Source organism: Rhinopithecus bieti, unplaced genomic scaffold (assembly GCF_001698545.2).
Source record: "Rhinopithecus bieti isolate Rb0 unplaced genomic scaffold, ASM169854v2 scaffold_44745, whole genome shotgun sequence".
NCBI classification, from domain to species: domain Eukaryota; kingdom Metazoa; phylum Chordata; class Mammalia; order Primates; family Cercopithecidae; genus Rhinopithecus; species Rhinopithecus bieti.
Window position 1 is genome coordinate 595,703 of NW_016818280.1, and position 9,564 is coordinate 605,266.

Here is a 9,564-nt window from a genome sequence, read left to right on the forward strand (position 1 = left end):
CCGCCCCCACAGCGCCCTCACCGCCCCCACAGCGCCCTCACCGCCCCCACAGCGCCCTCACCGCCCCCACAGCGTCCTCACCGTCTCTACAGCATCCTCACTGTTCAGTGTCCTCACCGCCCTCACAGCGTCCTCACTGTCCACAGTGTCCTCACTGTCCCCACAGCGTCCTCACCGCCCCCACAGCATCCTTGCCGTCCCCACAGCATCCTCACTGTCCAGTGTCCCCACTGTCCCCACAGCATGCTGTATTCAGTGTCCTCACTGTCCCCATAGCGTCCTCACTGTCCCCACGGTGTCCCCACAGCGTCCTCACTGACTACACAGCATCCTCACCGCATCCACAGTGTTCTCACTGCCCCCACAGTGTCCCCATTACGTCTTCACTGTCCAGTGTCCTCATTGTCCCCACAGCGTCCTCACTGTCCACAGCGTCCTCACCGCCCCCACAGCGCCCTGTCTACCACGTCCTTGCCATCCCCACAGCATCTCCATTGCGTCATTGTCCAGTGTCCTCACTGTCCCATGTCCTCATTGTCCCCACAGCGTCCTCACGGCGTCCACAGCATCCTCACCGCCCCCACAGCGTCCTCACTGTCCACAGCGTCCCCACTGTCCCCACAGCATGCTGTATCCACAGCGTCCTCACCGCCCTCACAGGGTCCTCACTGTCCCCACAGCATCCTCACTGTCCCCACAGCATCCCCACAGCGTCCTCACTGTCCCCACAGCGTCCTTACTCTCCACAGCATCCCCATTGTCCCCACAGCATACTGTGTCCACAGCGTCCTCACCGCCCCCACAGCGTCCTCACCGCCCCCACAGGGTCCTCACTGTCCCCACAGCATCCTCGCTGGCCCCCAAGTTATCACTTAGCATCTCTCTCATGCCTTCCCATGTAGCCTTTTGGGAGTGTGACTGGAAGGGGAGTGTTCACCCACTGACTCCTGTCTGCCCCTGAGATTAGGGTGGGCATGTGAGGAAGTGTTTGTGTCCCCTTGAACCGCCTCCTGGGGACTTTTCCTGGGTTTGGCGAGGGGAATTTCCAGGTCAGTCGTGCAGAGGCCAGAAGGGTTTATTCAGCACCAGAGTTTGGAGGGGAGACGCAGGCAGGGTCTGGACAGCATTGTGCCCCATGGTCCTCCCAAGCCTGGAGGTGTGGGTTCGCCTCCCTCGGGGCAGGGTGGGCAGGAGTTCTGTCCCACGTGGTCTGGGCCTGCAGGTGGGGTGGGTATGAGAGATTGGACAGCGGAGGAGGCGGAGACCGGTCCAGGTTGGCGCGAGGGCCCCTCGGGTAGCGTCGGGTCGAGTTTGCAGGTCCGCGTTGCCCAGCGCCAGTTCTCTCCTCAGGACGCGCCGGTTCTCTCCTCAGGACTCGTCGGTTCCGTCTCGGTCGGCCACCAGTGGGTCGGTCAGCGACAGCCGGAGTGCGTCGCGGGCGCGAGCGCGGGCGCGGGCGCGCAGCCTCCGCAGGCGGCACAGCAGCAGCACCAGCAGCAACGCGTGCAGCAGCCCAAGGCCCAGCAACGCAAGCTGCGCCGCCAGCGCCCCCCAGCAGAGCGGGCCGGGAGCACAAGCGGCGCGCAGCTCGTCCTCGGCTAGGTAGGGCAGCAGGCGGCCGCGCAGCGCTGGGGGCGCCACGCAACGCAGGTCGCGGTAGGGCGCACGCTCGGGGCGGCCGGCCAGCCAGGCGCGCAGCGGCACAAGGCGGCAGTCGCAGCGCCAGGGGTTGGCGCCCAGGTGTGCGGTGCGCAGCGCGGGCAGCGCGTCCAGCAGCCCCGACGGCAGCGCCGTCAGGTTGTTGCCGGTCAGCACCAGCTCGGTTGTGTCGACAGGAAAGGAGGTCGGCAGCGAGGCCCAAGTCAGCCCGCGGCGCCCGCAGTCCACGAGTGTCCCCGCGCAGCTACAGGGCGCCGGGCAACCTGCGGCCGGGCGGCTCGGCGGCGCCAGCATCAGGAGCAGTAAGCTCAGCGCCCCGCGCGGCCCTGCAAGGGAAGCGCCGCAGTGAGCCGGGCGGTCGGCGGGGCACCTGGGCGACGTCTCTGAGTACCCAGAGCGCCAGCCCGGCTCCATCCAGCCCCTGATGCCCGGCGTCCCTGTGGCCCGCCAGCCTCTCCACCCTGACCATCCCGCACGCCGGCTGGAAGTCCCCTCTAAGTCTGACCCAAGTCTCTCCCAGCTGCAGCCAAAGGACCAGAGCGCCTCTCAACCCGGGTCGGCCTAGGGAGCAGCCGGGGACCCGACCGGACTCCAGACTCACCGGAGCCCATGGCTAGAAGACGGCGGCCCAGCTTACTCTGGAGCGGGACGCGTAGGCGGGAGAGCCAAGCGATAAGGCGCTCCCGCCCCCGCCACGCCCGCACGGACCACAGTGCTGCGGCCTGGCCAGAAATAGCCCAGAGGCCGCGCGGACTCGTGCTGCAGCGGCAGATACCACACTATCGCCGGAGGCCGCAGGCCGCCGGGGCTTCCGCTCCCACCCGCTTTCAGGGGCACACGGAGCACTCGGACACCCGCTGCGACGTTCACCAACATTGTTCTCCTGTCACCAGGACAGGACGCGGCATTCACAACGGAACAAAACGGAGCATCGTGTGGCGGGAAGGGATCATGCGGGTGGTAAGATCAGGAGGCCGAGGCTCGGGATCCCGGCACACCACAGCTGTGCTGGGGAGAAGAGGCCTCGAGCAAGGGCAGGGGACGGCACCGAGAGTTGCCAGGAGGTGGCTCACCGCCCAGTGCCCCGGGGGTCCTCCAGGTCAGGCCGGGCTGTGGAGAAGGGGTGTGGATGGTCACGGCCCGCCCTCCTTGCAGCCTCTCACCTCCTTAAGTCTGGAGAGCTCCCATGTGATTCAGCCCAACCCTGCCCGCTGGGCTTCTGGGGCTAAGGGAAGACCCGGCCAGCCTCGACAGAAAATGGGGTCTCAGCACTTGCTGGGTGACCCGCGGGAGCAGGCAAAGGAGGGCTCCCAAGTCCGTTCTGCAGCATTGGGGCAGAGAACAGACCCAGAACCCTGGAAATCCTCTTCTGCCTAGGTTTGCCTGCCTGCTAGAGCAGGGCCTGCAGTTTGGGTGGTGTGACCGTCTGGGGGCGGGGGAAGGGCAAGAGAGGCGGATCTTTGAAGTCCCGCCCAACTTCGCTCCTGATCCCCCAAGGCCAGAGAGGGCCAGCTGGGCGGGGCTATGGTCCAGGCCCCTCGGAAGCAGATACCAATGACCTGGGAGGGGGTGGTGCTGAGAATAAATTAGGGTCAGCTGGGGGCTGTGGCCCCGCGTCTCCGGGTCGGGAACAGTCCGGTCTGGGGTCCAGGGGTGGGAGGGAATCCCGGAGACAGACGGTGTGTCCGCGACCAGCGTCACTGGTCCTGCATCTGCTGCTTCATCCTCTGCAGCATCTCCTGCATGCGCCTCAGCTGCGGGCGGGGGGGCGGGGACAACCGGGCCGGTGAGCAGCACCGTTGGAGCGCATCCCTGCCGCCCGCCTCCGCCACCCCCACCGCCCCACACACTTCCTCATCCTTCATCCTGATAAGCTTCTCAGTCTCGGCGTCCGGGGTGGGCAGCGGCAGGATCGGGATGGGGCTCTCCATGCGACTGTCCTGGGTCAGTTTGCTGCGGGGGGGAGGGATGGACAGGGCGGCGCCACCCGGAGGCTCAGCGTGGGCTGGCGATGCCTGGCCCATCCCCGCTACTGCTGAGGCCCTGCCCTCCGGAGCCCTCACAGCCCTGGACTGGTTCTAGGGAAACCAGACTCTGGGAGGGGGGGCGATTTGGGGGATCGTGCAAGGTTCAAGCCTGGGTGGGCTGCCAGGACCGGCCCTCAGTTATGGAGACGTGGGCAGGGCCGGAGGGGTGAGGTCTGGCTCGAGGAGGGGGAGCGCACCTGGTCATCTGCTGGATGCAGTGTGCGCGGTAGTTCTCGTAGTGCACGTCGCACGTCACGTCCTTGAGGTCGTGCATGTGCGTGCGGATGAGCATGTTGCGCAGCTTCACGAAGTCGCAGTGCGCCTGGTTCTCCACTGCGGGGTGGGAGTGGGTGGTGGGCTGGCGCCAGCCTAGGACAGCCTTCCCCCACCAGACCTGGTACCCCAAGACTCCACTCACCCTCCACGATCCCCCAGGGGTACAGGCGGCCCCGGACACGCTGCCCCTTGGCCTCCACCACCGTGTTGCTGCCTATAACAGCGAAGGGAGCGCTCTCCTGGGGGAAGGAGGGAGAAGGGCTCACACCCGGTCAGCATAATTGCAGGGTTACTGACGGGAAATGGGCATGTAATTCCCAGGGCATCCCTCCAGCATCACCATCAACGACCTCTCCTCAAAGAGATCCTGGTGTTGCCCCTTTCTGGTCTTTCTGCCACTGGCTGGAGACAGAGCCCATGCGGCTCACATGCCAGGGCCTTTCCAGGCATGCTCCACCCTCATCTCCTCCCTCATCAAGAACCACACTCTCAAGCTGCCCCTTCCCTCCCCAGGGCTAAGCCTATGTCTCCCCGTGCTGATGCCCCTGCCCTGGTGGCCACCTTCCCCTGGCATGGTCTCCATCATCACCACTCGAGTTGCTGGGGTACCTGAAGCCACCAACCCTGGAGCTCAGAAATCTGGGAACCAGGGTGTGCCACTGGGCCAGCCCCTTCCTCTGGTAACCCATGGAAAGAGGGTTGGGGTTGGGGGCCTGGCCCACTGTTGCACTTCTGAATCTGGGCAAGTGCTCCATACCTGCCAAGCACCATGTGGGGCCCACATGACCCACCCCAGCCAAGCAAAGACATGGTGACCTTTGCCTTCTAGTTCTGGATGAAGGGGGTACAGGTCCTCTACTCCTAGAACAAATGACTCTTGCACCCAACTGGGCTGACCTTGCCCTCCTCCAGCAGGCCCAGTGTGAAGGAGACCAGGCCCTCTGGTTCTGCCCCTTGCCACCTCCATCGCCCTGCCCCAGCAGTCTGCATGTTCACCTTCAGTTCCCGGTCCTGCTGCTTGAAGTCCTCATCCTCATCCGAATCACACTCAGGGAACTGGTATACATGGATCCCAAACTTGTCAATCTCCTCCCGGATCTGTGGTGGGGCAAGGGCCGTCAGATTTGAGGCCGGTCAAGTCCCCCGTGTACCCTCAGCCCCAGGGCCCTGGCCAGGCCCCTGTGCTGCGGCAAGCTCACCCGCTCCTTCAGTTTCCGGATCTCACTGGGGACAAGACAGTCAGCTTTGGCGATGAGAGGCACGATGTTAACCTTCTCATGCAACGCCTTCATGAAACCCACATCCACTGGCCGCAGCCTGCCGAGAGCAGCCAAGTGTGGGCATAGGCACAGCCAGGGGCCATATTGTAAGGGGGTGTACTCCTGAGTCTGGCCCCAGGACAGCCACGCACCCGTGCCCGAAGGGGGAGATGAAGTACAGGCAGCAGTGCACTCGGTTGTCTTGGATGTTCTTTCGGTTGAGGCCGCTCTCGTCGCGGAAGTACTGCTCAAACTGCTGGTCCACATAGTCGGTGATGGGCTTCCAGCTGTGGGCAGGAGGGAGGTGAGGCCAGGCCTGGAGTGCTGTGGCCGCCTAGGCAGGGCCTTTCTCAGTAGGCCTCGCTCACCACTCAGTGTTGTTGACGGCATCCCCGAATCCCGGTGTGTCCACGATGGTGAGCTTCAGCTTGACTCCCTTCTCCTCAATGTCCACTGTGTGCTTTAGAATCTCTACCGTCTGGCTGATGCGCTCTACGGGAAAGGGGCCACTGGAGGGGCCTCTCCAACCCTCAGCCCCTCACCCTTGGCAACCAGGACCCTTGTCCTCATCCATCTTAGTGCCTTGGCCCTACCCCCCGGGGGACCCACACCGCAAGAACAGAACAGTGGGAGCTGGACCTGGAAGGGAGTCCTTAGAGAGGTCCCATGGAAGGGGCTGGGGATCAGTGTCAGGGCCTCCTGGGGGCCACTCACCCTCAGCACTGAGCAGCTTCCGGTCCTTGTATAAGTCTGTCAGGAAGAGGCTGTGGACCAGTGTGGACTTCCCGAGGCCTGACTCACCTGCACACAGGTACAGAGAAGCAGCTGGGTTAGGTCTGGGGCTCCAAGGACAGAGCGTGGCTGGCCAGGGACCCCAGCCACTCCCCTGAGGAGCCCAGCCCACTCACCAGCCACCATGAGCGTGAAGTCAAAGCCTTTCTTCACTGACTTGCGGTGCACCTGGTTGGGCAGTGTGGCGAAGCCCACGTACTGCTTGTCAATGTCCTGGGGGCAGGGGGGGATAGGTTAGGGACAAAAGGTTTCTCTGGAAGCCCAACACCCTGTCTCTTACCAAATGCAGGATGAGGAGACAGCAGAGGGTACGGTTCCCAGGGTGGGGCATTTCACTGGCAAAAATGAGGGGAGGGCCCATGGGCAAAAGCCTGGAGATTAGAAGGCAGGCCAGGGGGTAGCAGAAGAGGACACCCCTGGCCCCAACCTCAGGGAGGGCTCTGTAGGGACCGAGGCTGTGTTTGTCCCTTGGGGAGATGTCAGGCTGCAGCAGGCACAGGAGGTGTCCTCCCTCCTCGGGCACAGGGCAACAGGATTGGGACCCCTGGGACACACTTAAGGCCCTCCATAATCCGGAGAAGCTCGGGGCCTCGACGACACTCACCCCTCTGGAGAGTGCCAGGGGCGGGAGGCCCCACCTGGCCTGGATCCAGCCGCGGGGGCTGCGGCAGCGGCGGCGGCGGAGCAGCGCCTATTTATAGACGGCGGCGCCGAGCCTACCCCGCCCGCGCGCCCAGGCGCCCAGCCCCCGCAGACCCTTGAGGCCCCTGGAGGGGTCCCATGGTCGCATTCTCCGCCCCGTTTTGGGGACGCAGGAAGTGAGGCCTGGACAGGGCACATCGCCCACCATGGGGCGGCGGACCCCCGAGGCCGCTGCGGAGGGCAGGGCTGAGCCTAGGCGCTGGCGGGCAGTGGCGCGCGGGGATAGGGACCCCTGCCGAGTCTCGGGGCCCGCGGGGTCACAGACCCACGTTCCGCCCTCTCCACACACGCACCTTGAGCCGCCTCTGGGCCTGGGTCCGCGGCGACAGCAGCTGTTCCACCAGGCGGTCCTGGGGCGCTGCCAGAGAGTCCATCGCGGCGACCCCCGCGGGCCGGCGGGCGCGCTCAGACCCCCGGCCCGGTCAGGCCACCAGAGCCCGGCGACGGCGAGGGACCTCTGTCTTAGGCTGCGTTCTCCCCCCCGTTTTGCGGACGCGGGAAGTGAGGCCTGAACAGGGCACGTCGCCCACCCGGGGGATCGTCGACCCCGAGGCCGCCCGAGCCATCCCCTGACTGGGCAGACTGGCCCCGAGTTGTGGCGGCGTCGCAGCCCGGGCAGGCCCCGCTCCCGCACCCGAGCCAGAGGCGGGGCGTCGCAGGCGCCCGCGGAGCGCGCGGCGGGGGGCGGCAGAGACGGCCCCGCCCGCCGTCGCCGGGAAACGGTCGCCTGGAAATTGGGCCGCGGGCGGAGCCACCCGAAAGCGGCTGCGGAGGGCAGGGCTGAGCCGAGGCGCTGAGGGGCCGTGACTCGCGTGGACCGGGAGCCCCGCCGCGCCCCCGGGGCCTCAGTCCGGGCTGAAGGGGACAGCAGAAGGGGACTATCGGGTTCTGCACGCGGGCTGGGGCGGGCCTGGAGTCGGTAGCGGCCGCGCGTTCCGACCCCAAGAGGTGCTGCGCGGCTTCTTCCCGCCAGAGGGCGCCAGAGGCCGCTCCCGGGACCCACGCGCAACCGCGCGGGAACCCGCCCCGTTCAGGGCCGGCAGTCTTCTCGCAGACTTGCCCGAAAACCTCCCGGCTGCGTCACGGCGCCCACAGACACGCCGCGCCCTGCACCCCTCCCCAGCCCTGCTTGGGGCTGACCTCCCCTGTGCGTGCGTGCGTGTGTGTGCTTGTGTTTGTGTGTGCGCGTCCGTGCCGGTGTGTGTAATGCTTGTGTGTGTGTAATGCCTGCGTGTGTGCCCGTGCATGTGCGTGTGTACATGCGTGTGCGCGCGTGTGTGTACGCGCGTGTGAGTGCGTGTGGGTGGGTGTGTGCATGTGTGTTTGGTGGACTCTTTCCCGGTGCGGCGCCCCAAGACATTCGGGGGACCGGAGGAGGGCAGAGCCCACCTTTTGTGAAGTCCAGCCCCGCCCGCCCCCTAAAAGGCTTAGGGTGGACAGAAGGGAAGGGAAGGGAAGGGTGCAGGTTGCCAGAGTACTGGAGGTCCCTGCAAAACTTGGAAGCCCCCGCCAGCCTGCTGAATAAACACCAGTCACCCATGAGCTGCCTTGCAGCCCCCAGGTGGCCCTGCCCTCAGAGACAGGGGTAGGGGTGGGATGAGACCCATCTCCCCTGTGCTTCCGTGGACACTCCCTTGCCCTCTGAACTACTTCATCAGCTCTGACCCACAGGATTGGAGGGACTGGGAGCTCCTGCCAGCCGGGCCTCCCTCCCATGTGGCTACTCCAGGGACTGCGGGGGTCTCCTGAGCTCCGCTCTGTGGGCCACCCACCTCTATGACCCCAGTAGAATCCCAACAGGCAAGCCCAGCAGAGCAGGACATGGGGCCTGGAAAAGTTCCAGGGTAGGACTGTACAGGCCCAGTCTCTGCACATTAGAACATTAGAAGTTGGAGGCCCCAGCCCCACCCCATCCGCCACCAGCCCTCCCTTAGGCTATCCTGGCTGAGGGACCTCCTCCACTGCCTGTCCAGGCCCTGGTCCTGTTGTGGGGCCTGGAAGCCTCTGGCACCTGGGGAGGAGGGGCAGGCCCACAGCTGGGAACAGGAGAGCCTTTCATCCCAGGGAAAGGGGGTGGCTCCAGGCCCCCCAGCTCTACCAGTGCATCCCTCAGTCCTTGCTGCCAGAAAGCCTCCTCACTGGCCCCAGCCTTCCATGGCCCTGACCTGCAGGAAGCCTCTAGGCTGAGTCCCACCCAGTTTCTAACTGAGGGTCCACACCTCGAAGCCCAGCACCCACCCAGACAGGCTGGCATCTTGGGCCCAGGGCATCTCCAGGAAGACAGACAGCCCTGGGCCTAGGCCTCAGGCTAGGAGGTGTCTAACAGTGTGTGGCTCTCAGACTGCCTGCCTCAGTTTCCCCATTGGTAAGGCACAGGCTCTGGGGAGGCCCAGGTCAGGAGGGCAAGAATCTCACTCTCAGCATTCAACCCACCTGCCCTGCCACCCACTGGGCCCAGTCAGGGCCTGTGGATTCCCTGGGGGAGCCTCAAGGAAGGGGCCCTACCTACCTACCACCCCCTTTATCTTGTCCTCAAGTGACAAAAGATACTCCCAGGGCTTCCTGAGCCATATGACACAGCTGCGCCCACCTCCTCCCAATGCCTCAGCCTCTCAGGCACTTCCACTCTTAGAATCACCGGAGTCAGCTCTGGGAGCAGCAGCCAGGGCCAAGAGACCACCGGTGCTGCCTGCGAGGAGGCGGGGGCACAGAGGGTAGTGACGGTGCTCCCCCAATGCCTCTACAGCCCCCTTTCAAAGAACAAAAAGAATGCTTGGACAGGCTGAGGCCCAACGACTATGGCAGCAGGGAAGCTGCCATGTGCTTCCAGTTCCCCCAGACCCACTGGT

At 65.2% G+C, this 9,564-nt stretch overlaps 2 protein-coding genes across 5 annotated transcripts in view; both read right to left on the bottom strand.

The window, feature by feature from the left end:
* Window positions 1-1,057: 1,057 nt before the first annotated feature.
* GP1BB (glycoprotein Ib platelet subunit beta) lies at window positions 1,058-2,407 on the bottom strand. Its single transcript, XM_017856677.1, has 2 exons — window positions 2,261-2,407; window positions 1,058-1,985 (listed from the first exon to the last, which is right to left on the bottom strand). The coding sequence occupies exons 1-2, from the start codon at window positions 2,268-2,270 to the stop codon at window positions 1,369-1,371; spliced, it is 627 nt and encodes a 208-aa protein (XP_017712166.1). The 5' UTR covers window positions 2,271-2,407; the 3' UTR covers window positions 1,058-1,368.
* Window positions 2,408-2,517: 110 nt separating this feature from the next.
* Window positions 2,518-9,564, bottom strand: part of SEPTIN5 (septin 5) — a 12,076-nt gene continuing 5,029 nt past the window's right edge. The window contains exons 1-11 of one of the 4 annotated variants that reach the window (XM_017856673.1): window positions 7,009-7,901; window positions 6,130-6,226; window positions 5,936-6,022; window positions 5,590-5,713; window positions 5,374-5,508; window positions 5,162-5,279; window positions 4,959-5,060; window positions 4,105-4,201; window positions 3,884-4,019; window positions 3,510-3,612; window positions 2,521-3,413 (exon numbers count right to left, since the gene is read on the bottom strand). In XM_017856673.1, the coding sequence (XP_017712162.1) occupies window positions 3,357-3,413; window positions 3,510-3,612; window positions 3,884-4,019; window positions 4,105-4,201; window positions 4,959-5,060; window positions 5,162-5,279; window positions 5,374-5,508; window positions 5,590-5,713; window positions 5,936-6,022; window positions 6,130-6,226; window positions 7,009-7,089 (1,137 nt within the window). In that variant the 5' untranslated portion in view covers window positions 7,090-7,901 and the 3' untranslated portion in view covers window positions 2,521-3,356. Of the gene's footprint in view, window positions 3,414-3,509; window positions 3,613-3,883; window positions 4,020-4,104; window positions 4,202-4,958; window positions 5,061-5,161; window positions 5,280-5,373; window positions 5,509-5,589; window positions 5,714-5,935; window positions 6,023-6,129; window positions 6,227-6,617; window positions 6,638-7,008; window positions 7,902-9,564 lie in introns of those variants that run through there. The other 3 variants (XM_017856675.1, XM_017856674.1, XM_017856676.1) reach the window with 3 other exon arrangements.